Source organism: Podarcis raffonei, chromosome 14 (assembly GCF_027172205.1).
Source record: "Podarcis raffonei isolate rPodRaf1 chromosome 14, rPodRaf1.pri, whole genome shotgun sequence".
NCBI lineage: Eukaryota > Metazoa > Chordata > Lepidosauria > Squamata > Lacertidae > Podarcis > Podarcis raffonei.
Window position 1 is genome coordinate 49,804,881 of NC_070615.1, and position 26,897 is coordinate 49,831,777.

At 40.2% G+C, this 26,897-nt stretch overlaps 1 protein-coding gene across 4 annotated transcripts in view; it reads right to left on the minus strand.

Annotated features, from left to right (window-relative positions):
- MAD1L1 (mitotic arrest deficient 1 like 1) overlaps window positions 1–26,897 on the minus strand; it is a 439,244-nt gene that overhangs the window by 406,328 nt on the left and 6,019 nt on the right. For all 4 annotated transcript variants that reach the window (XM_053365680.1, XM_053365678.1, XM_053365679.1 and 1 more), the window contains exons 2-9: window positions 26,529–26,691; window positions 24,565–24,705; window positions 21,316–21,495; window positions 18,581–18,705; window positions 15,960–16,041; window positions 15,502–15,632; window positions 15,078–15,192; window positions 14,106–14,167 (exon numbers count right to left, since the gene is read on the minus strand). In XM_053365680.1, the coding sequence (XP_053221655.1) occupies window positions 14,106–14,167; window positions 15,078–15,192; window positions 15,502–15,632; window positions 15,960–16,041; window positions 18,581–18,705; window positions 21,316–21,495; window positions 24,565–24,705; window positions 26,529–26,691 (999 nt within the window). The remainder of the gene's footprint in view (window positions 1–14,105; window positions 14,168–15,077; window positions 15,193–15,501; window positions 15,633–15,959; window positions 16,042–18,580; window positions 18,706–21,315; window positions 21,496–24,564; window positions 24,706–26,528; window positions 26,692–26,897) is intronic.

The window sequence follows — 26,897 nt, forward strand, 5'->3', positions numbered from 1 at the left end:
AACAGCTGCTCTCTGAAATGAAGCCATTAAACAACTTTGAGCCCTACACTCAGATGTTCCAGCTACTTCTGCAGGGCACTTATGATCAGTGGGCACACTGCTAGAGATAAGCAGAATCCAACCACTTTACTCAGGTAAAGTGCTTTTTCAATATATAGGTATGGTCTGAAAAGCTCTATTGAGAACATGAATCCTCACTATCATACTGGGGGGAGTTTAAAGAAACTAAGAGTTTTAACTAAAAAGTATTTCCATTATGCTCCTTTCAGCAAGTATAAAACATACAAAAGAAGCAACACTGTTCATGCTTATAGTCAGCCTCAGAAACTCTATCGATTACCTACACTAGTTGGATGGCAGAGAAAAGTAGTTTTTGAAAAGGCTAGCTCAGGACTCCTCAGTTGTGGTTTGTTTTTGTTTTGTTTTTTACAGGAAGTGGGGCAGGGGGAGAGAAGAGGGTTTCTCTTTTCGCCACTCTTTCCCCACATACACCATCCGCCTGCAATCACATCATCCGCCAAAGAGACAGAGGAAAAGGATTTCATTAATAAATTTATTTCAACTCTCTTTTCAATGGTGCTGAAAAATGTATGCAAATCCATTCATAATTAGGTTTAAAAATTCCATTTCATGGGATAATCAGACTTCAAAAAACTCAATTTTAGTTTTAATCAGATATTAACAAGGATATTAACTCCATTTCATTCAGAGGAGAGAGAAACGGCAAATTTAACACAAAATTTATTCAAGCTTAGCCCTAGGAGATAATTAAATAAAATTAATTTGGCAAGGGTTTTCTGTAAATGGAAGCATTCCAGACAGCAAAACACTTTTCTGAAAGAAACGAATGCAGTTCATTACTGTACAAACAGATTCAAAGCTTATTGTTCAGGCAGGGGGGAAATCTGAAGTCTTCTACAACAGGAAGGTAACCAGCCCTCAAGCTGCTTCTAAGGAGCAACAACTTATGGAGAGCAGATGTGATAGCATGGCCTGCATTACCTCTTTGGGCAAGCTTCTTAAAGTTGCCCAGGAGATAGTAGTCAGAAAAAAGGGACAAAACCCACATAAAGGAATCCAGAGCTACCACAGAGAGGAAACAAAGCTATTTCTGGAGCAGGAGTAAAGAGCAAAAAGACAGACGCAGTCCTCCAAGAATCACCACCATAATCATCTTCATTTACATAGCACTTTACATTGCACAAAGCACTCCACACACATCAACTCAAAATCAATTAAACTGCTGCATAAGGCAGACCGGTACTGTTATCCCCGTGTTGCAAATGCTGGAGAATAAAACAGAGGGTCAATTCAGACGTTCGGTCAAACCACAGCTTGTGCTAATCATGGCTTAAATTCTAAGCTGTGCTTTGAGCAATCAAACATTGTGCACAAATGAGAAAAGGGGGGGGGATCATTTCTAAAGAAAGAGAAGACAAATTTGCAACTGAATATGTAGTCAGAAGTCTTATAGAATTAAAAATAAGACTTCTGAAACATGTTTTCCAGGAAAACTTACGACTGCCCTAAACAGAGCGAGATCAAATTTAGCATACTAAGAAGTATGTTGCCTTAATTTTTACATGTTGCATATGTATTTCAAATGCTTTCTAGCCAAAAGTAGTTGAACTGAAATACATTTGATTGGGAAGAAAAAATAATGTGACTGATCTTGGGTTTAATGTAATATTCAAACAAATTCAAGTATTTACTTAGAAATTGTTTTAATTGGAATTCTTCTCTATTGATGCTTTATACATGACAGTAGAACACACTTCCCTTATGTTACTTGGATATTAAGAAAAAAATAGTAGTTTTCTACTAATTTTAGCATGCCTGAAAAGTTGTGTATAAATATGTACACTTTCTAGAGTAGTCACCAGTAGAGGGTGGAGGGTTTAAATTACAACCTTGGTTTTAGGTAAGACTGGTATTGTATTCATTCTGGTTGTCCAATTTGATTCATAGGCCTAGTTCACACTGCTGTGCTGGCTGGGGCTGAGAGAAATTGTAGTCAAAATATCTAAAGGACATTGGATTGGGGGAGGCTGAAGTAAACTTATAGTTAATGGATTACAATGAACCCAGAGATGGCCCCCGCTTTACTCCTATCAGGAGCAGCAAACCACGATCCCCAGTTTGGACATGGCACTAAGCCAAGGACTATGGTTTGTTGTTCCCACTTGCACTAAGGGAGCGTTCACAAAAAACAATAAGTAACTATGGTTTACTATGACATACAAACACAGCCTTAATGGATTCATTCATTACGTTACTAATTAATGCTATGAAACAATGCATTTCTAGAAGTACTATAAGAAGAGTGTGCTAATGGAAATTTTTCTACATTATTTTAACTACTAAGCAGAATGCTGCAGACAGTTAGCATGTACTTTCCCCCAGGAAATGCCTCTCATTACTGGCTTTCCAGGTACACCGATGAGCAAAAGCAATGGCATTCTCCAGTGCCAGCCTCTCAGACAAGCTGATAGACAAACGTGTCACACACACAAGACAGGCTGCTCTACAGAAAACACATAGCAAAGGGCCAAAAGAGCACCAGATGACTCTTGACATTTTTCTTCATTAAGTGAAAGTAGAATGAAATGTCTTCAAGTGCAGCTGATCCAGAATTCATTAATATATGCTACTAAATACTTAGAATACTGTTGGCTACAACAGAAAAGGCTTGAGAAATTCAAGCACATTAGTAAGCATCATGCTTTTCCATTAAGTTCCAACTTCAAAGAAAATCATTAAATGCATGTTTGTACTCTCCATATCTATTTACATTCACTGCATTTCTACATGAACATCTAGAGGTTTTAAGTGTACACTTAAAAGCATTAAGCATAAATGTGAAATGTTAAGTGCTTACGAACTCCCATATCAGTCAGGCAGTCTTAGCAGTGAGCCTATTTAGTTCAGAACCTGCTTTCCCACAGCACCCAGCAAAATGAGCACCCAGCAAAATGGCATGAAGGAAGCAACCCATCCCCTGCTGTTTATAACAGCAACTAGTACTCAAAGGCAGACTGCCTCTGAATGAAAGGTGCCATTTAGCTAAGCTGGGCAATAGCCATTTATAGATATGTCCTCCATTACTTTGACTAATCCCCCTGTAATCATCCAAGCATCTTATAGCTAAGAAAACTATGTGCTGTGGGAGGTTCTTTTTGAAATGAAAAAAGACCCAAACATTGTAGCCCAGTGATTCATAATCTTTTTGGGGACACAAACCCCTTTGAGAATCTGATGAAATCTATGGACACCTCGCCAGAAAAATGCACACAAACACATACACACTTAATTTGCATGCAATTTATTTTATTGAATTGAAAATATTCTTCCCACCCCCAATTCACAGACCCTCTGAACCCCATCAATGGACCCTGGGCTAAGGACCCCTGCTTTAGCCCTTCTTCAGAGAGAAAATGCTTCAACCCCCTGGTGATGTTGGATGCCCTTTTCAAGCTTTAGAAAACTTTACCTGAGAGCAGACAATCACAGCTGTACCCAATACAATATTCCAAATGCTGTTAAATATTTAAGAAGATCACAATATTGACCGTCACATTTTAATCCCTTTTCACAATCCCTAAAATAGTTTTTCCTTTTCTACAGCTACCACATTGAGTCCATGATTTCAGTGAGCTAACTTTCATGACCCCAAGAAACATTTCTTGGCTTGTTTGTTGTCTTCAGTTCAGGTCCTCTCATCTGAAGTCAGAATCTTCTACCCAAATGTGAATAATTTTGCAGTTACCTACATGGAACCCAATTTGCCTTTCTGTTGCCCATTCGCCATTATGGAGCTCTTCAGAAGTTGAGTTTTCTCATGTTTGTGTCATCAACAAATTTGGTCACTTCACTGCTTATCCTAATTGCTGATACAGTGTTACCTTGTTTTCGGAACAAAGGTTCCACTGTAGTTTATGGAAATGTTAAATAGCAACAGTCACAGTGCATGTTCTGGAGGAAAGTACACTGCTTATTTCACTCTTTGTCAAGAACTGTCCATTTACTTGTACCCCTCTGTTTCATGCTCTTTAAACAATGGCTGATTGTTCTTTAAACAATCACTGATCCATAAAACAACCTGTCTTCTTATCTCATGACTGCTAAGTTTACACAGAAGCCTGTGGTAAGGGACTATTGTCAAAGCTTTTTTGAATTCTAAAGTAAGGTAAAAAGGTAAAGGTAAAGGACCCCTGGACAGTTAAGTCCAGTCCAAGGTGACTATGGGGTTGCGGCACTCATCTTGCTTTCAGACCGAGGGAGCCAGCGTTTGTCCACAGACAGCATTCCAGGTCATGTCACCAGCATGACTAGACTGCTTCTGGTGCATGATAAGTGCCAGAGCACACGGACACACCGTTTACCTTCCCGCCACAGCAGTACTTATTTATCTACCTGCACTGGCATGCTTTCAAACTACTAGATTGGCAGGAGCTGGGACAGAGCAACGGGAGCTCACTCCATCGCGGGGATTTGAACCGCCGACTTTCTGGTCTAAATTATAACATGTCAACCAGATCCTTCCACCCTGTTGCCCCTCCATCTATAAGCTTGTTGACACTCTCAAAGAACTCAAAAAGGCTGGTGTGGATCTCTATTCTTACTTACCTAGGGTTGTTTATCTACATGTTTAATAATTCTACCTTCAATAATGCTTTCTAGCAATTTAAGCCAACTGACTTGCAATTTCCTGGCTTCCACTGTAATCCTTTTTTCAATTAGCCCCTAGAACAGGGGTAGTCAATGTCACGCCCTTCAGATATTGTTGGACTACAACTCTCATCATCCCTGACAATTGGTCATGTCAACTGGGGTTGATAGAAATTTTTGTCCTCCAACATCTGAAGGGGGCCATATTGGTCACCCCTGCTCAAGAACTTCATCTGGTCACCTCTGTTTGACTCAGTTCTTCAGATACCCTCCCTTAAAAAAAGCAGTTCATGCATGGGTGGATGTCCCAACAGTTGCTGCAATGAAGACAGATGCAAGGAGCCACAATTTATTCTAGCCTCTTGTTGAGTGCATGCATGCATAGTAGCAAACAGGAGTTCACTGTTGCATAATGTGTGAAATTGTCCTGGGAAGTATTGTGCCCCAAGAAGGTTAAGTTCAATCCAGCTTGGGGGGGGGGTGTTTGGCTCCAATCTCTACAAAGTTCATCAAAATGCCTTGTTTACAAAAAGAAAAAAAGAAATGAAGAAGCACCGACTCTTTCATTTTTAACCTTCTAGGTCAGCAGTTTAAAACTTGCTACTAAGAACCATTTCCAGAGTTTCTGCTGAATGTACAAATTCAATCACCTCCAATTTTTGCTTTTAAAACCTAAGTCTTCACAAATTTCAAGAATTCCCCAAATGACCCAGTCCTGTGCCAGCTTTCATGTAGCTTACTAGCTTCAAGGAGAAACGTCCTCCCAGCCTGCAAACCTTTTCCAGTATTTCTCAAAGAGAAGGAAGCCAACAAACCTGCACACTGCACATAGCCAAAAGAACACCAGAGAGAGGATCAAATAGTAGGGAGAGAAGCCAGAAGGTATGAGTGTAAGGTAAATTTACAATTTAAAGCGTTAAGCCAAACCTTTGTATTTCAGAGGTCATTGGTACTTTACTTTAAAAAAATACTTCTGTCAAAGATTGTAAATCGGAACACTGCAATAAAGGTGTTTGATAAAATAGCACAATAAAAGAGTGAACCTGCACCATATACACAAGATCAAATCCTTTTAAAGTTTCCATTCATTCACTACCACCACCCCTTGTTGGTTCCATATTCATAGTTACTAAAGCAGATTTGAATCCCCCATATAACCCATAAGCATTTACCAGAGGGGAAAAGGGGAAGAGAAATCCAGACTTCTCCTACAGTGATTGTGCCTGCTTGTTTCTGCAGAATCATTAAATATGTTAGTGGTGCCATGAGCAAATCCATATTTTCCGAAGTGGTGTGAACACAACTGAACTACATTCAACTTGATCTACAAGCTATAATCTCTCAGCATCAACTGGCACAAAGAACAGAACTGGGCCCTTAAATTGGGCCCTAGTAAATTCCAATCAATTTCTTAGCACTTAATGGTTACACACACACCAGCACAGAAATGAAATGAAGGACAATTAAATGGAAATAGGGAAACTTAAAATTATAAATTACTCCAAGACTTTGGCAGTTATTGTGTTTGGAGATATGTCAAAAAGAGACAGGCTGAATAAAAATAAGATGTGAGCATTTGAGCCTTCTGACAGCAGCACTCCTTCCTTCTGCTGATTAGCCTCTGCTATTTAAATGATAATTTCACTGTAGTTACATTAGGCATGACTGTTTGCCTAGAAGTGTTTTTTTATGGAAAAAGAGTACACACTGGAAATCTCTTCTTCACAGCATATTGAGCACTCAGGTTCAAGCTATTTGCATTTTTCAAGGGTCACTTCACACTTGCAAGAAAAAAGGGCTACTCTTATTACAGCCCACTTGCTGGAAATAAAGCACAAGAATGTAAGAGTTGCCTTGCTATGCCTGGTCCAGAATTCTGATGTCAACTGTCAGGTGCCTCTGGGTGTTCACAAGAAGGAAATCAACAGGACTAGCCCTCATGGCTGAATCTCTGGCACTGGAAAATTCAGAGCTACTTCCTTTGTATGTTGAGGCTCTGCTTCAGTACAATAGCCATGAGTCAGATGTCAGGAATTTTTTTTTATATATATATATAATATTTATTCAGAATTTTGAAGATTACAAAGAGAAAAAAGACAAAAAGTAAAAAAGACAGAAAAAGTACAATCATTTTAAAAAAACAACAAAAAAAACAGATTAAACCTTTACATAACTTTCTTCCTTTACTTATTTCCGTGACCTCCTCACACCTCCCATTTTTGTATTCTAATTCAAATTGTTATTTCAGCAAATCCTTCCAACCTTGTTTTTATCTTAATAATTTGATTTAATATATTGTAGTTTTACGTTCACTCTTTCGTCAATTCATTTTTACTTAATCCTTTATATCATTTCTACCAAAGCCATATAATTTTCTTTTTCCAACATCTTTCTAACAATCCTTAATTTTACAATATTTTTGAAGATATACTTTAAATTTTTTCCACCCTTCTTCCACCGACTCTTCTCCTTGGTCCCGGATTCTGCCAGTCATCTCAGCCAATTCCATGTATTCCATCACTTTCGTCTGCCATTCTTCCCGGGTGGGTAGATCTTGTGTCTTCCAATACTTTGCAATGAGTATTCTTGCTGCTGTTGTGGCGTACATAAAGTTCTATACTCCCTTCGCACCAATTGGCCGACCATGCCCAGGAGAAAGGCCTCTGGTTTCTTCAGGAAAGTATATTTAAATACTCTTTTCATTTCATTATAGATCATCTCCCAGAAAGCCTTAATCCTTGGGCACGTCCACCAAAGGTGGAAGAATGTACCTTCATTTTCTTTACATTTCCAACATTTATTATCGGGCAAATGATAGATTTTTGCAAGCTTGACTGGTGTCATGCACCACCTATATATCATTTTCATAATATTCTCTCTTAAGGCATTACATGCCGTAAATTTCAAACCTGTGGTCCATAACTTTTCCCAGTCAGCCATCATAATGTCATGTCCAACATCTTGTGTCCATTTAATCATAGCAGATTTAACCATTTCGTTTTGTGTATTCCATTTCAACAGCAAGTTATACATTCTTGATAAATTCTTAGTTTTAGGATCTAACAATTCTGTTTCCAATTTTGATTTTTCCACCTGAAAACCAATTTTCTTGTCCAAATTATAAACCTCCCTTATTTGATAATAGTGAAGCCAGTCTCGTACTTTATTTTTTAAACTGTCGAAGCTCTGCAATTTCAATTTATCTCCCTCTTGTTCCAAAATTTCCCAATATTTCGGCCATTTGGCCTCCATATTGAGTTTTTTCAGAGCCTTAGCCTCCATTGGCGACAGCCACCTTGGCGTTTTACTTTCAAGCAAGTCCTTATATCTCATCCAGACATTAAACAGTGCTTTCCTGACAATATGGGTTTTAAAGGCTTTATGTGCTTTAACCTTGTCATACCACAGGTATGCATGCCATCCAAAAACATTATTAAAACCTTCTAAATCCAAAATGTCCGTGTTTTCAAGAAGCAGCCAATCTTTCAGCCAGCAAAATGCGGCTGATCAGATGTCAGGAATTGAAACATGACCTGTGGCTGGTTCCAATTTAGAGGATCCTCTGGGCTGCAAGAGGCATCATATCTGAAAGACTGGCTTTCCTGCTACTTGTCCACATATGCATCACGGTTGGCAGAAGAGGCTCTGTTCCTAGTTCCAACCAAACAGCACCAACTTCAGTAATTTATTCAGATCCCTCTTTTGCTTTTTTTTCTTTTCCTCTTTCACTTCAGGGCTGTTGCTTCCTGCAGTTCTTGACAGAGCTTGGGGACATACTTCAGCATGTCAAACTACACTGGTAATAGTTATTACTGAACCTCGCTCCCCGATATCAAGTGATAGCATCAGCTGGAAATACTGCATGGTAGATATGAAGAGCACTGTCAAAATATGGTGGCTGTCCAAACCCCTTTCTCTCAACCTAGTCCACAAACTCTACCTTTATTCCTTCACAGAAGAAGATTTAGGTCATAACTAAAAATTATGAAATAGACAAGGCAAGCCCTTATTCTGCAAGTGTTCTGACAAGCGGCAAAAGACAAAAGCAAAGAATAGCTGTGTTCCTCTTTAATATTTATTTTTTCCTTTCTATATTCAGAAAATCCCCACTGTGATGTGACAGCTTGTTTTACATAGGGAAGCTTGTGAACAACCACCATGAAGTTACAATCTTTTTACAGCTCATAAATCACAGCAAACCACTGAAAAATTACAGGCACTATAAAAGTCCTCGTATCTTGGAGCTGTCAGCCACCATCACCCTCTTCCTGTTCCTGTATGCCGTGCATAGTATGGTCAACATCTCAAAAGCCTTCCAACATTCCTCCAATCTAGGCAGTCTTAAAAGCTTCACAGAAAATTCAGAAAACCCAGACAGCGGCCTATAGGCAAGTAATTTCTTCAGAGCAGAATATTAAAAACATTCACAGCTGGATTGAGAGATGGCAGTTGGTTTAGGAAATTTTAGCTGTCTAGCATAGCATTTTCACAAAACTGACACATGCCAAACTCCAGCTAATAGGCACACTGCACTGCATCTAAAGTTGCTTCCCTCAAATGTGGAAAATCTGAATCAGGTCTTGGAAATCCAAACAGATGCGCTTCATAAATGTTAAGTATTGAATCATAATTAGCTTTTGTCTCATTTATTTATTTATTTATTTATTTACTTATTTATTGATGGTGCTATTTATTTATGGTGCTTCGGCTTTTTAAAAATATATTTTGCCATTAGTAATCAGGAGAACTGCAAACTTTTAAATGAACCCTGGGATTGCTGCAGATGGAGACTGGGATGCAATTATAACTAAAGTTCATGAGTCACTTAAATATGCCTTAAGAGAAATATATTTAAAAACTAAAAAATTGTCTCTAAGGTGCTACTGGACAATTTTTTAATTTTTTAATTTATTTCGACTGCATCAGACCAACACAGCTACCTACCTGAATTAAGAGAAATATGTGACTAGTGAATTGAATGTTGCCATTCTTAAAAAAAGATACTGTCAGAGCTGCCCGAGGTCCCAGCTCACAAAGGACCAACGCCGGTTCGTTGTTATGTACGAAAGTCTTTATTGAAGTTCAGTTTCGCTTTCACAGCCGCAGCGTGCAGCTCTATGTCTCAAACTAGACTGCTGAAGCTCCGTCTGAATCTCCTCCCCCCAGACACCAGTTTAAGACTCTAGCCTTGCTCCACCTCTTCCTTTGCTCTTTCCTCCTCTGGTTCCGCCTGTCCGTCGGGGTCTCGCCCTTCCTAGACTCTTCTGACGCTGAGTCCCCTGAGTCTTCCCCCTGCCTCCGGTGGGCTTTAGGACCTGGTTCCCAATCCGGGTTTTCTGCTGTCCCGCGCGCCTGTACATTCGAACTTGGCCCGCGCACCCAGCCGGCAACCTTCCTCCTGACCGTTACACTGCTCCTTCGGGGAGGCTAGCTGGAACTGACCTCCCCTCCGTTCCCCCACTCTCCGATAGAGGCGTGGTCAGCCCTGACTCATCTTCTCTCCCCGCTGGAGGAGACGCTGGTCCTGACACATGGGACTCTTCCCCCCAATACGCTCTGGTGGGGAAGCTGGTCCTGATCTCCCGCTGCTGCTTTGGGAGTCCCCGCTGGCCCCTTGTTTCTGGTGCGTCCCCCCTGGGACCCCCCTTGCCCTGACCATCGGCGCCCCCTTCTGGGAATCTTCTGATTCGCTGGAGAAGCGCATGGAATCTCTCGGGTCACTGTCATACTCCCCTACGCTGCCCTCAGATTCTTCCCCTTCGCTCTCCATTTCCTCTCTCCCCTGTGCTTCTGCTCCTGAGCCCCTGACAGATACCTTTTCTTTATTTCTGAAATTTTTCCTTATTGTATTATTTTTGTTCATATTTTGTTGATATGGAATCTTATCAGAAAAGCAAATAAATAAAATATGGGGGGAAAGAAAAAATGAATGTTGCCATCCTATGCCATGAGAAGCCACACTTCCCACAAATTGAGTCTTTTAAAGGAGGTGAGCAGTTCACTCAAAATATTGAGATTAATACTATAGTTTGTAGAAGGGTGGTGACAGCAGTAGCAGTGGGAAGAAATGCAGTTTCTGCATTACATAGTTGATTGGGCAATATATATATATATTTTTTAAGTGGCTGCTAAAGACAACTTACTCATGTATCCTAAACATTATACATCATCTTTGGTCATGGCTACTTTTCAATCATTTCTAAACCCCATTAATGCAGTCTGTCTCTGCTTTCTCTGCTCTAGCCACTCAAAAATATGTAACAAAATTCTCCACAAGAATCCCAATCACAGATGACTGGGTAAAAGATCTTTTGGCTCTAGCTAGCCACTGAACAACCTCTCTCATGTTACAACAAAAAAGGATGAAAGTTCATTTCTTGAACCTTATACTGAAATGGGGGAATCACAACCACCACAAAAGTCCTTTTTCATGCAGCACAGTGGAATTCACTACCACAAAATATAGTGATGGACACCACCTTGGTTGGCTTTAAACAGGGAATAGACAAATCCACAGCTGAGAAGGATGTCATGGCAATTATATTACCTCCAGTAGCAGAAACAGTATGTCTCTGAATACCAGTTGCTGAAGAACACAAGTGGGGAGAGGGTTCCTGAACTCATGTTCTGCTTGTGAGCTTCTCAGAGGCACCCTGTTGGCCACTGTGAGATCAGAATGTTGCACAAGGTGGGCCTTTGGCCTGATCCAGCAGTGCTCATCTTATGTTTTTCTAGGCCTTAGCAACTGTTTAGTTTATTTTTGTATTAGTAGTTATTTTTATTATTGCTAATAGTAGCAATATTATTAGGATTTCTACCTCCCCCTTCAAACTACCTCCCAATGTGACTTACAAAACTCAAGTTTAAATTAGTTGAATTTGTAGCTGTAAGGCGTGAAAGTGTGTGCGTGAGATCTCAAACCAGTCAGGTTCTGGCATTTTGCCCCCTGCAATAATACTGGCACTTCTGTTTCTGCTGTAAACTTGCATAATGAGCCAGAATTGTCCATATCATTTGAAGCAAAGCTGAACAAGTTAGGCCAACCTATACTAATCTAGTGTCCTTCAGATGTGCTGGCTGGGGTTTGAAGTTGTAGACCATAAAGTTTTCTGAAGGCACCCGGTTGGCAAAGGCTCTATTAGGTCATTACTATTCCTGCAAGGCTGCCTCTCCTGCTGAGCTACTCCTGAGTGCATCAAAACCCTGGGCAGGATGGCTGGAATATAGAGTGCACCAGCTCCCTTCTCCAATTGACATTGTTAAGTCAAGAAGTGCAAATGGAAATGTGATTGTAATCTCAGTGGTAGCTGCTGTGATCTTTATCTGCCGAGAAGAATACGAAGGCAACTATAATGACAGAGAATGGATTTCATTTTAACAGCAGGCCTTTTGCTTTATAAAGGGTCATTCACAAAAAAGCACATTAATTCTGCCCCCCCTTTAAATAAATGAAACATTCCTACCAGCCTCAAAGTCAGGCACCATGGCCACAACTCAGAATGCTGCACCTTCTTCTCTTCCAAAAAAGAGAGAAAGTGATTATAAGTGTACATCCTGGTACAATGAAGGCCAGGTTGGCGTGCACAGGGTGGAGGGTGGGGAGAGGCGGGGAAGTTGCACTGTCTTTCACTTGGCCTAGCAAAAGCAACAAGACAACATCCTTATTTGGAAAGCATCAACAATAGCACAGAATACTTTTCCTTAGCTGACTCTGTACACAATGGTAGGAGATCAAAAAAGTGAACACGCCCACAAAAACATGTCCCATGGCTTCTTATTTTCTGTATGAGAATCTTGAGGTGCCTGCATATAACTGATTTTTATTTAGTTTGTAGAACCATAGAATTGCAGAATTGGAAGGGACCCCAAGGGTCTTTAGTCTAACCCCTTGAATTGTAGGAATCTCAACTAAATCATACATGACAGATGGCCACCCAACCTCTGCTTAAAAACCCCAAGGAAGCAGAGTCCACCATAAGACAATACGAGTAGCACCGTAGTATGGTTGATCCCCCCCCCCCAGTACACAACCGAAAAGCAAAGGAAGGACAGCAGACAATAATTTGATTTGGCTCTCTAACAAAGACACCATGTCACCTACTAGTATCTTTTGGTTCCAATTACCCATTAAAAGCCTTGTTCATTCGGGCAGGTCACTACATAAGTTGATACTTATCAATTAAGAAGACGGAAACCTCCACTTAGAAGGGGAAAGCCACATTTGGGACCATTATCCTATATTCTGGGATTCCCTTTCCACAGAGATGCCTCCAGCATCCACTTTTATATTTTTAGGACAAACCATATTCTTCTTATTGTAAATTGTTTTAACCAATTTTAATATTGAGTTGTATCCCATGCTAGTCCTACTAAAAGGAGACCTTCTGAAGTTAATGGACAAGCTTAGGTCCATTAATTTCAATGGTTCTCCTCTTAGTAGGACTTCATATGTTGGGGGGAGACAGGACTTTATGGTGAAAGGTCAGTAAAAAAAACCAATTAACTGGTATTAAGAAGAATATTCTGCGATTAGTAAATGACAATGGTGAAAGAGAACAATGAAATGAAAAGCCACATTTGGGAACAGAAGTAATAAAGCTTATGGTGTATAAGAGGAAGGAGAGAGTGGTCAAGGTGTGTTATTGTTCAGATGGCTGCAGCTGAACCAACACTCATAGTCCCACAAAGCAGCAAATTTAAACAGATGAGGACCAGAGGGAAGAAATCCAAAGGTCTCTCAGCCTTCTAACAAATCTCAGCAGCAAACACCAGGCTAAGACTGTGCAGAAGCCATCTACCAACAAAAAGCTCTATTAGTACTAGCCAAACACCCGAGAACAAAAACATATTAACCCAAGACCAGGAAAGCATCTTAGGGAGAGCATTCCATAATGGGGGTGGGAGCTACTACAGGCCTAGTAGAAAATTTAGTCACAAAAAGTAGTAAATGCAACTCCCTGAACATCAGATAATTGTCACAGAAAATACTTCCACTTCACCAGGAGTCAAGCAAAACATCTGGAGCTAAGAACTAAACTATGCTCCATTAAGCTTGGCAAATGCTGGTAGATTAATCAACAATTCAAAAAGGCATGGTAAAGTCTTTGCTTGTTTGATTCCTTATTTATGTGCAGGTGCATAGTGCGTTGCCCCACGACTTCCCCTTCCTTTGTGACAAGTTCCCCAGGCTTGTTTCAAACCATTTTGAATTGTGTTTTATAATGAATACTGCATTTACTCTCCTTTTTGTATATTTGTGGTAGATTAATTGAAAGACCAGTGAATTTTCAGAGACATCATACATTAAACAAAGCACCAATCTGCCTTAAAAAAAATAGGTTTCTTATGGTGAAAAGAATGAATAATGGACTATCCTAAAACGTCCTGCACAAACAAGAACATTGGTGCTCAGATTGTTACTGTCACTTTCTACTTACTTGATATCTAAGCCAGTGCTCTGGTCCAGTTTCTCCCAAGTATTCAGCTTTCCCTGAAGTCTCTGAAACAAGTAACAAAAGAATTTGAATTAAAACCAAAAGCAAAACATCTATATCTGAACATCTGAAGTTAAAAATTTAAATTCATCCCTCTTAGGTTTAGTAATTTGTTTTTAAAAATATTTATCAACACATACCAAAACTATACTACACAAGCATAAATAGCACATACTTGGCAACAATCTACCCCTCATTTGCTTGTTTTGCAAAACTTGTTATGGTAAGTGCATGCCAAAACACGTTACAATTGTAGCGGGAAAGGGTAAAAGGGTAAAATGTCCCAAACCTGCATACTATTTATTTGTACCGCAAGTAGCATTGTGTGAGAAATTAATAGTGAAATTCTGTTCTACAGCACCTATCTTTGATCCTATATTAATTAAGTTATCCATACTCCCAACATCTCAAGTCAGCTGTACTTGCCAGCTCTGGTTCTTCCTTCAAGAGAATTTACCTCCGGTTTCTATTTCCTTCTAGTCCAGGCAACTGAATAGACTGGATTTGCAATAATTAACAACACCACTGTAGCTCGATGCTCAAACAACTATTTTCACACCAAGACAAAGAAAGCAATGTATTGATCCCATACTGTGTTTAGTCCCATGCATAGCAATTACAATCCAAATGTAAACAGAAGCCTTTAAATGTCCATCAAGTGCTACTGTCCCTGTTCAACGCTTGTATTCCAGAAGATAATGCAGGCAGGCTTAAAACAGAAGCTGCCACCATGGAGATCAGAGCTTTTCACAGAATTTTTTTAAAACACACACACATTACTAATTCTTACATTAGCCTAACAGGCCTAGAGAGTTGACAGAGATGCCACCTGTATGTTCTTATTAGGAAAATAATTTGCAACTAGGGCCAGAAGGACCAACCCCACCTATACAGGTTGCGTTACTGTGACCTTACCTCCTTCTCCAATTCCAAGGCTACCATTTCTGCCTGGACCTTTTCATAGCGCACTAGTTTCCTCTGGAGACCTTCTACCTCCTCTTTGAGCAATCCATTGTTTTCTTTTATTTCCCTGGGGAAAGAAGGGGAAACACACTATTAAGATATTAACACTAGTTGCTTTTTGCAAAGCAAATCTCAACCCATTTTTTATTGTTTATTAAATGGAACAACTACAATGCTGCAGAGCCAAAATGAGCACACTGCTATAATGCAGGTGTAGAGAAAGAGGAATGTTGAGAATCTGTTGTGAATACTGAAGACAAGGCATCAAGATCTGAAAAGGGGAGTTTACAGCCTCAGTGTAGAAGCTGCCACAGGTGGGCAGGAGCAAGTGAAAGGTGTACATCTTTCCCACTGAGCACAACTGCTGTCTTCTGACCTAAGGTAAGCATTCTCCTCCCTGAGCTCCCGCAGCTCCCGCTCCATTTTGGGAAATTGTGCCAACTCCATCTTCATGTTCTTCACAATTAAAGCATCTTGTTCTTGCAATGAGAGCTTTTGCTCCAGGTCCTGGAAAATAAAGAACCAAGAGAGCTATCAGAGAGGCTAAGTTAGAAGACATGACACGTGTGAAATCTCTGCAGCGATTTTAACATTAACTTCACTGTTAATCCAAACAAACAATACATGATTGCATGCGCCTTTTGTGGCCAGTTTGTGGCCAGTTTGGTACAAATTAAATGTTTTGTGCAACTTTTGTTTCCATGAAGTGTTTCCATGATTTCTGTTTATATTTTTCAGTCACAAGGTGGTAATAGAGGGGTTCTGAGCTTTCCTAAGAATAGTTTTGTAGAGTAAAGAGATAACTTCACACAGTTAAAAAGGAGAGGATCTCACCTGAACTTTCTGCTCCTTCTCAGCAATCAGTGCTTCCTTTGCATGCAGAGACTGAATTTGTTGACTGGCCTCTCTCCATTTTCTATTGTATGTGGACATAAAGATATGTATTTAAAACAAAGAGGAACATTTGAAAGCACAAGCACATACCTTGGAAGCATCCTGTTCATCATCCATCCATGGTTATGCTTCACTACATGCTGAACAAAACTGTTACGCATGCTTGCAAAAGCTATTTCTTAATTTTTACAATTTTAAGTCAAGTTAACTTTCCCCATCAAAATCTCTCCCGAGTCAACAATTATGTTTATATGTGCCTACCTCAGAAAGACAGACAGGAATTTCTAGCCATGGTGGGTAATCATGTATCTCATTACTAGGCAGAGGGTATATAAATCACAATAGTGACATAGAGAAGATACAAGACATATGAGTCACTTATAGAACCATTCCCACTAGAAGCAAAACATGTTGAAGTTGCTATAAGCAAAGTGCTTTGTAGCCTGGCATTGGTTTCAACAGCATTGCTGGGAAGCAAACAAGCAGACTATGATGGAGATAGTCATCCCACTCATCTCTAGAATAGATTAGGTCTATCCACCTGGCACCAAGTCTTATCAGGTTTAACTGCTTTTAGTGCTTCGTTTGTCTATTCTGACTTAATCTACAGCTTTTAAGAAAAGTTTTTCAATGACTTTTATCATTTTTGCAACATTTATAGTTTTGTGGTTTAGTATGTGTGCAATTTGTAAATACTGTAAAACATTTATATACTACTCTTCACCGTATTATGTTATTAAGAGGCAAATTATTTAAAAACAATAAAAAGAAATAAATACTGTTAGAATTCAACATTCTGCTATGGTAAACATCCTGTCAGCACAAGCATTGTGGCTTGCCAGATAGAATGAAAGCACCCCCTCCTGCCCCTCATACACCGTCCTCCTGACACACACACACCTCCAGTCAATTTCAGAGCATGCCAGTAGAGAGAGGAAGGTAAAACCCTGATGCACAAGTGAAAACATTAACCAGGGCTTGCACTGATGGGACTTCTTAGGTAACTCCCATCCATTGTCTGCCTCAAGAGATTTCATTTTTTAACCATACTAGCTAATAGGCCTTGACAGACCTTGCCAAATCCTTTCTAAAAGCTTGTGCCCATCAACAGAAATACTTCCTGGTGTCTATTTTGAACCCACTGTCAACCACTCACCATTAGATTGCACCAGTCCTGCAGCACTTTTCTCTACTTATTCACTTCTAGACCATTCATCACCACAGTGGGCAAAAGATTCCTGCACTGCAGGAGGTTGGACTAGATGGCCCTTGGAGTCCCTTCCAACTCGACAATTCTATGATATGCACATTACATCTCTTGGTCACATTAAACTTCCACTTCAATGTGTTCTCCTGTCTACCAGGGAGTGTGTGCATGCTCAAGGAGTCCCAAGTAACCAAGAGACATGGGTATTGCCTGTCTCCAAAGCAGTGTCCAACCTACAGGTCTGTTCTTCCCTTCATACTGGGTTCCCATCCCAAAGACAATCACATTGCAAAGGCCCTGTCCAGAATTCATTAGGGAAGAGACTTCATTCTTCCCCACTACAGTCGTACCTTGATTCTCGAATGCCTTGTGACTTGAACTTTTTGGCTCCCAAACACTGCAAACCCAGAAGTAAGTGTTCCAGTTTGCAAACTTTTTTTGGAAGCCGAACATCCGATGCGGCTTCCACGGCTTCCGCTTGAGTGCAGCCAATCAGAAGCTGTGCCTTGGTTTTCGAACATTTTCAGAAGTCGAACGGACTTCTGGAACAGATTCGGTTCAAGAACCAAGGTACGACTGTACAGCTCTATCTCCTTGCTGAAGCATGGACTACTGCCCTCTTAGTACACACTGCTGTATCGAAACAGCAAGGACATATTCAGAGACCAAATGCAACCCAATACGCCAGTGGCATTTTGCCAGTATTTTCCAAAAACTGCTATCATGATACCATAGCTTGCAATGCAATCCTATATTCAGAGTTAAGTCCCACTGAATTCAATAGTACTTAAGCATCCATTGGATCGCAGCTGCAGACATCTTTTTTCCTTTGCAGAAAATTTAGACTATGCACTGAATATTCTTAGCCAAGTAACAAATCCCACAAATCACTTGTTATTTCCATACTCCAATTATTTGGCCACCAAACAACTCATGTCGGTATTACATAAATGCTGCTTCAAAAGTTATGCCCAAAATCAGTGTTACAACACAGAATCGAGGGGAGGACTTATAACCAACCCTGCCTCATCAATGATAGTTACAGGTTTTAATAAAAGACTTTTCAGTTAATTAGCCCTCTCCAATCCTCAGAGTTTTCCCATCTCCTGCACAAGAGAAATGGGAATTATTTTAAGCTTTATTTATTTATTTTCCATAAAATTACTTTATCTACTTTTTATTTTGTTATTTCCCCCACTCCCCGTTTATCAAGTTTTCAGCAGTACACATCCTGATCAAAGCAGCTCTTTGAACAGCAAAAATCAAAAGCTGTTGAAACTTTCCCTTCCTGAGTGACACCAGCTGCCAAAGACTAAAGGTTTTATTTCCTGGCAGTTGTTAATCCCCTACTCACTTTTGTAGTACATCCAGCTGTTCAGTCAGCTCCTGCTTCTGCGATTCACAGGTTTTCATTTTCATCTCCTGATTTGTTAAGTTCCACTGCAACTCCGATATCTTTCCTTTCAACACACTAATTGTCTGAGAGAGAAGGAATGAATACACAAATATATGGTTGGACCTAGATGTCAAGGACAATGAACCACCTCTGATCAAACACTACTGATTAAATGTGAAGAACCAATAATACATGAAATCAGACCTTTAAAAAGTTACCTCAGAAAGGCAAAAGCAACTCTTTGCTCTCTTATCTGTCATCCTAATTGTCACCACCCATTAAGCAAGTAACTTCACGCTGGCATGCAAATAGCAAGTTTCAAAGTTAGAATGTCTATCTACACTAGGATGCATCAGAGGGATGCAAATTGTTCCATCAGCACCTTATGAATATTTCCTCTGCAGTGGAATTTCAAAACTGCATCAATTTTCCCAACAGACAAGTAACAATGGCAGTGTTAACTTTTCAATAAAGTTGTACAATTCAGAGTTACCAGAACTAGGTTAGATGCAGGGGGGAAAGGACATCAGCTTATCATTAGGCCATTGCTTGATTATAAACTGAACAATTACTTAGTCCAGTCTTCACCAATCTGGAGTCCTTCTGATTTTTTGAATTCCAACTCCCAGCAGCCCCAGTCAGCATAGCCTTCCAAAACTTGTGGAGGGCACAGGTTGGCAAAGACTAACTTAGTCACTCTTATGAACGATCACTTCTTGTGCCTTGAATGTCTCTCCTCTCTTGCCCTCTTCCATATTCTATGCTTACACAGCCCTTTTCTCCAAGATTAGCTCTTGTACTAAATTTATGACATTATAATTTCCTAAATATTCAGTTAGGTATGCACACTCTTGGGAGGGACATCACTGTTTCAGAAACAGCTGCTGCGTTAAAAATTACACAGAACAGATCATATTGGAGATGCCAGAAAAAAACAGAAATAATTTGGCCCTAAAATCTCGCTGCAGTGACTGATACCACAGCAGTAACTGACCAAGAATAACCTAAACTACTCATTACTTCCTGGGGGCCTATTGTATTATTATGCCCTTCACTACACCTCCCAATTACCTCTTACTGCTGTTTGATAACAATGCAAAATCCATATTCCCTTGCTACCTTTGAGAGCAGCAGATACCCAACTGGTTTGAGGCCGGCATTAAGGACACGGAGCCTGTTAAGGCCACGAAGTAAGAGGCTCTTGTGAACTACAAGTGTGCACCCTGCAGGAAGACACTTGCTGCACTGAGAAAAGCAAGGAGTGATGCCCAGCAGATTGCCAATGTGTCCATGACTACTGGCTAAAGCAGCAAAAATTCTCACAAAATATGCAAAGACTAGAAGGCTTTGGACCTACAGACAGAAAAACTGCACCGCTAAAACCTTGTCTGCAGAGATCATAACAGATTGCAGCAAGCAGATGAAGTAACGGGCAGAGCACTATCAAAAACTGTACTCGTGGGAAAACACAGTCTCTGACACAGCAATCAACAGTATGCAGACTCTGCCTGCCTTGGAACAGCTGGATGTCCCTCCCTCCCTTAATGAGCTGAAGAATACCCTCAACTCCCAGGCCTGTGGTAAAGCTCCAAGACAGGACAGAATCCCAACAGAAGTGCTGAAAGCCAGCCTCAACTCCTCCCTCATGACACACCTCCACAGCCTTCTCTTGCAGTGCTGGGAAGCAGGATCTGTGCCACAAGACATGTGTGAATCCAGCATTGTTACCCTTTACAAGAACAAAGGTGACTGCCATGACTGTAGTAACTACCATGGAATCTCACGGCTGAGTACTGTGGGAAAAGCCTTCGCCCGTGCAGTTCTCAACAGATTACAGTCACTCACTGGCAGGATCTATCCCGAGTCACAATGCAGCTTTAGAGCTCAGAGGTCAACAATCAACATCATTTTCTCATTGCACTAGCTGCAGGAGACATGCTGAAAGCAGATACCACTTATACACCTCCTTCATAGACAACATTAACCACGTCATATGGGAATTCCTTACAGACGACTGCAGTGCAGACAATCAGTCATATCATGTATCCACATCAGTGACCAGAGGAGAAATTACCACTGGGAGGAGCACAGAGAGAAGAAACAGCATGGTGCATCCGTAGAAGCAATACCAGACACCTTCATCTGCCCCAGCTGCAATAAAACATATCTCACCCGTATTGGTTTCTACAGCCACAGCAGGCACCGTAGCTGTCCAATGGTTTGACTTTACATCTGATGCTGCACACTTCCATTGTATCTCAAAACAGTCAGATACCAACATCAACAATGCAAAATTCAGATTCCTTTGCCATCTTGCCTTTGAAAAATGCTTCCTCTAGAAAGCCTTTCCCAACCTGGTGCCCTCTTGTTGTTTCTCGACTACAACTCCCATCATCCCTGACCGTTAACCATGCTTGCTGGGGCTGAGGGACATTTGAACCCAGCAACATCTAGAAAGCACTTTTGTAGGAAGACTTTTGTAGAAACACTTCAATATTTATCAATGCCCACATTCTCCTTCAAACATAAACACCATTATCATCCATTAAGAAATTGAGTACTATGAGCAGAATGTGAGTATCACCATTCTACTGTGCATCACAACTGCTGCAACAAAGCTATTTATTAATATTCATGGACGATTGGAAAGTACATATAGTATGGAATCAAATAATAAACTGCTTTTTTCTTACTTCATTAGCTTCAGCAAGCTTATTCTCCTTCTCCTGCAACTTCCTATTCAGAGACTCTGTGTGCTTCTGACAGGATTTGTTAATCTCAATTTGTTCTTGAAGCTTATTTTCAGTCTCAGTTTCTCTTTCCTGACACTGCTTGATACGCTTGAGGAGCTCTTTGTTATGGTCAGCCTCCCGCTAGAAAGAGAGGAAAAACAGAAAGAAACTTCAAAGAACCTTGCATCAAATAACTACAGTAATATATTGCTGGCATCTCCACCAAGCAAAGTCTTCCCAAGGCTTTTCATCCATTTCACTAGTGAAATAGAACCTTTGTGAACTTAGTGGACAGTTTCCATGCAACCTATTTCTATTCTGCAGCCACTGAACATGTCTGACAGTTTACAGATTTGCTCCCCTCCCGAATTATAGCATTGGCACAGGACAGAGTTGAAATTTTAGAGTTTGATTAATGTTGGATATAACCCCCGTTTTTGGTTTATAAAATTATTGCTTTTTATCCATCCTGGTTATGAATGTTTAGTGCATCACAGAAGTAATCTTTGGGGCATGGCTGCACCATATGTTTTCCACAGATGTTGTATAAAGATGTTTACAATAAATTGGAGCAAATGGGATATTCACATATTGTCAGACTTGACAGCATGGCTTGCACTGCTCAAAGACACGGTGCTCACAAATGCATCAGTCTGAACAGGGTTTTGGTTTATAGCACGAGCTTCAATGCTAGGATGACATAAACCATCTCACTTAGAAACTCATCTCCTGCATTTGGTTTACTCCAAATGGAAATGGTTTGCATACTGATTTACAGTATTTTTCCTTTCATCACTATCACATTTTCTAGTTACTGCTCACAGCAACATTCATGACACAGTTACAGATCTGCTCCCATAGATCTGCCCATTTTACTTAATGCAGCCACAGCAACACACTCAGCAGCCAAATGAAGGAACAATAAAAAGCAGGCAAAAAGTGATTCAGAATTTGCCCCTTGTACGGTGACTAGCCATCACTGAATGACTCTCAATGGATTTAACTGAGAAATGGTCAAATTCCCAAATTCACATATCCCATATAAAAATCAAGCCTGAAAAGTAATTGGACATGCCAACATCATTTTGGCACCCAACAAAGAACATTTTATTTCACCAAGGTTTTTAGTCTTTTTCAGTTTGTGTTATTAGTATTGTTATTTTATGGTCTTCTGCATTTTCTGTAAAACATCCTGGGAATTTCATTGCCCTTTGTCAATGCTATAATTCGAGAATGGGGCTCTCACGCACTGGTATACAGCATTGCTGTGGCACCCCTTGCACCACGGCAGAAACTGTCATAGGTGCTTGCCCACTTTAATGGACCATATAATGAAGACCCTATATGGAAATATTTTAGAGACATTCAAGGAAACCATGAAAAAAATATATACAGTGTGACAAAGAGAGGCAAAGTCTGGCTGTAAACCAAGGAACAAATGGGTTCAAACCACAGCATTTCCTCCTTGGACCTAGCTCCCCATCAGCAATTAGGGTTTTAGCTAAGTCTAAATACCACATTCAGGGGTTGGGGAGGAGCTAGAGAGTGATGGATTAACAACTCTCCCCTTCCCATGTTCTGCCCACCACCCAGCCAAATTGTCTACCATGTGGCAATTAGACTTGGGAAGGGGGAAGAAACAAGGGATTGAGAGGAGGGAGGAGGGAGAATCACAGCCCGCTTTGGCTCCACACTTCCTGATACACACCACCAGCACCACCCAACATAAAAAGGTTCCAGTCCCTTGTGTAAATAATACTTCTGCTTAGTTGTAAATTAACATAGTTTTGTGGTCTGATTTGCACCTCTGCTTAGAAAATGTATGAAGTTTATGAAATATATGAAGTAATAGCTACAGGAAATTTGACTTAAATTGACCTTTTTCCTTGGTGATTTAAATCATTCTACTCTGTGACCAAAATATTTCACTGGAAAAGTATAAAATAGTACAATACACACTGCTGTATTAAATTTCCCCTGCCCAATTCTCCACCATTCCTTCTCTTCCTTTTCTGAACTCTCAAAGCATTTCCAGTCCAGTTTCCATTTGCTTCCAAGTCAAATTAATTCACTCTTATTGGAAAACGTGTAGCAAATTGCTCTGCTAATCAAAGCAAAACAAGCTACGGATTTACATACTAAGCAAGGATTATGCAAAGCAGTATGAGGTTCCTAAACCCTTTATCCACATCACTTCCGAAATGCAGAATCTGAGCAAGGTAATTACCACACTGTTGGATTAGTGCTGCTCCCTTTACATTTCAGGGTTTTAAGTGTTTCTGCGACTGACTCAGCTAGATTTTGGGGTTGAAGTGACACCGGAATAATCCACAAAATCACTTGACTTGAGGTGGAACTAGGAACTTCCTCCTCATTTTTTCTGAGTTACAATAGAGATCCATCTCCCTGCATATGTTGTTATGTGAAGATTTAATAAAACCCTCTGAATTCTTGAAGTGCTTTACAGGATAAAGTGCATCCTCCTTGTGACATAAACCTAGAAGGCAGAGCTAGCCACATAGCACAGCATAGTTTCCGTTTCACATGCTAGATTTATCAATCTTGTATCCTGAATTTCATCCATTGAGCTCAAAATGGCACACATGAGATTATCCCATTCTGTCCTCACAAGCTTTGTGAGGCAAACAAGGCTAAGAGCTTACCCAGTGAATTTATGGCTAAAGAGGGATTTGAATCCAGTTTCCCCAATTCAATTCACTATCTTCTACATTAGCTTTCACCAACCTAATACCCTCCAGATGTTTTGAACTAAAATTCTCATTCACCCCAACCAGCATGGTCATGCTGTGTGGAGCTAATGGGAGTTGTAGTCCAAAATATCTCCAAGGCACCAGGTTGGTGAAGGCCACTTTTTCTTATGCTTAAAACTGGTGCACAGGGCTTTGAAGACCCAACTATCAGCTGACTCTGAGGGCAAAAAACGATCACCTAATGTCACTGTAATGCCATGGTATTTAACAGGTGAGCAACCTGCAAGAGGTGGGAAAGTGTTCAGCCTGCCCACGAGATCCAGTTACCCACCCCCATTTTAAATGCTTCTAAAAGAAGCCACACAACTCTCTTGTGCATTAACAACATGATCACAAGATCCTAGAAATTTACCATCAAACCAAGTCAATCATGAGGTGGTCTAAAAGAGGTTCTGGTTGATGTCTCTACTAATCAACAGTGTATTACTAGCAAACTAACCTCAAAATTTCTTGCATTTGCATTAGCCTCCTTCTCAAGCTCAATTCGAGCCCTTTTGTGACTCAGTTCCATTTGCATTTTCTCCCGCTCCATTTGCAAAAACTGAGCCTCTGAACGTATTTGCCCAGCCTGATCTTCACGCTGATGAGGAAAGAAAAAATAAATATAAGCAGCAGCACAAAGCGTTCTACTGAAGGCACTCAAAGCATTTTAGGAATTCTGCATGTTTTGTCACTTCCCTGTGCCCCCTAACTTCTGCCTGAAGGAAGAGCCCAGTATAACAAACAAGAAGCAAAGAATGTGTGGACATGATTACACCTTTGGATGGGAGGTCACAGAAAGCCCTTTTTTAAAACTTGAAACATTTTAGTCAAAGGAAACAAAATAGTTCTTACAATCATCTTATACATGACGAAGCTGTGGCAAAGGGTTAAGGGTGCAATTCCAACAACGTCCCATCAGAATAGGGATTTCCACTTGTGCAACAGGACTTCCCATCCACCCATGCTCTCGCATACACTGTCCACAAATGTGCAACAGATTCAGGAACAACACGGTACAAGCAGAAATCCCTGCACTGGTGGAACAATTGCCTTAGCACTATGCTGAATTCCACAAAAATAACTTTTTAAACATCCAAACCTAAGCAAATGAGAGACTGGAAAGAAAAGAGTAAGATTTCTCATTCCTTCCTCCCAAAGCTCCCTATTAACATTAGAAAGGCGCCCTCACTATGCTGTCTTAGACACATGCTTAAAACTTTATTTCAGAAAATGTATTCCAGACACATAATTTAGTTATATATACTTGCTTTTATTATTTCCTGTTTTATCTATTATTGACAATTATTCTACATTGTTTTATTTCTGCCCTCTAAATAAATAAATAAAAATGTTTCCTCATCCCAACTAGAAAATTATTCTTCAGATGTACAAGTGGGCTCAAGTAAGAACTCTCCACAGTGCAGAGATAGCACACCAACTTTGCAGAAGCCTTTGGTTTCTATCCAAGTCATCCTAATATGCATTAGCATGAATAATAAGGCCTATATCAAATACTTATGATTTGCACATAAGAGAAAAACTACCTCCACTGCTGAAAAAATGTAGTAAAAACAGTTCAAAAGAGAGGGGCACAGTATTCTACAAATAGCATCTGGCAGAAGATATACTGGAAGACAAAATGCTCTTTAAAAAGAACATGCAGCAATAGCAGCAAACTGTGAAGAGTTGTCATCTACATTTTTAAAAAAGCTTATTTGCATCATTTTTTTTTTTGCAATATTCATCATGAGCTGCTTTAGATTTCTATGATAAAAAGTAGGGCCAAAACCTAAGTAAATAAAATAAATTCATGGATCTATGTTGTGATGTAATCACAAACACTTTTGACTGCATGACATCATTTTAAAAAATAATAATAAACTAGGTAACAAAAAACAAACAAACCTCAGAGCAGTTAACTGAGCCTTATATTCTATAACAGTAAACTATCTGAACCTTTGTCTGCTTCTGTGTGGTGACTGGTTTTGAGAGCAACTTCCAGGGTGGGAATCTCACCTGAGATTCTAAACAGAGACCATATACACTGTCCAACACAACTTGGAGGAATGACGGGATAAGAATTGAAGAAAAAAATCAAAAGCAATAGTCTCTATTCCCCCTCCCCCTCCATGTTTTAACTTAGTCATGAATGAAATTTCCATTTGTCTAGGAAATCCTGATGTTATTGCTAACTTAAGCATTATGGCACATGTCATTCACTTAAGAGTAGCCTTACTCAGCCTGGTGCCCTCCAGACGTTTTGACCAAAATTCCCATCCGCTTTGGCCAACACTTGGAGGCCATCAGGTCAGGGGAAAGCTGATTTAGTATACTACTCCGATCAGGCTCTGACAGTGAAGGTGACTGCTTTGCCTGCTCATTGTAACTACGGAAGAACAAATGAACTTAAGGAAGTCTCACCTTCATCATCTGCTCATACTGCATCTGCAGAGAACCTTGAGGCACTTGTGTGGTAGCCAATTCAGATGTATCTTCCACAGTATGTGACATGTAGTTGTTGAATGATCTTAGAATAGAGAAGACCACTGTATTTCCTTCCTCCTCATCCATGTGCACCGGACCTCTGCAGACATAAGATCACAGACAAATCTCAATGTGCAACTAGTTATATCCAAACCACCACTACCCAATAAATGAACCACTTCCCAGATAACATAAAGTAAATGAGAGCTGATGTGGTGCAGAAGGTCTCAAACTATGGACCATGAGCTCCATGGAAAGGTTGCCGAAAAGTTGAGAATAATGGTACCTGGTCCTGCACTCCAATTA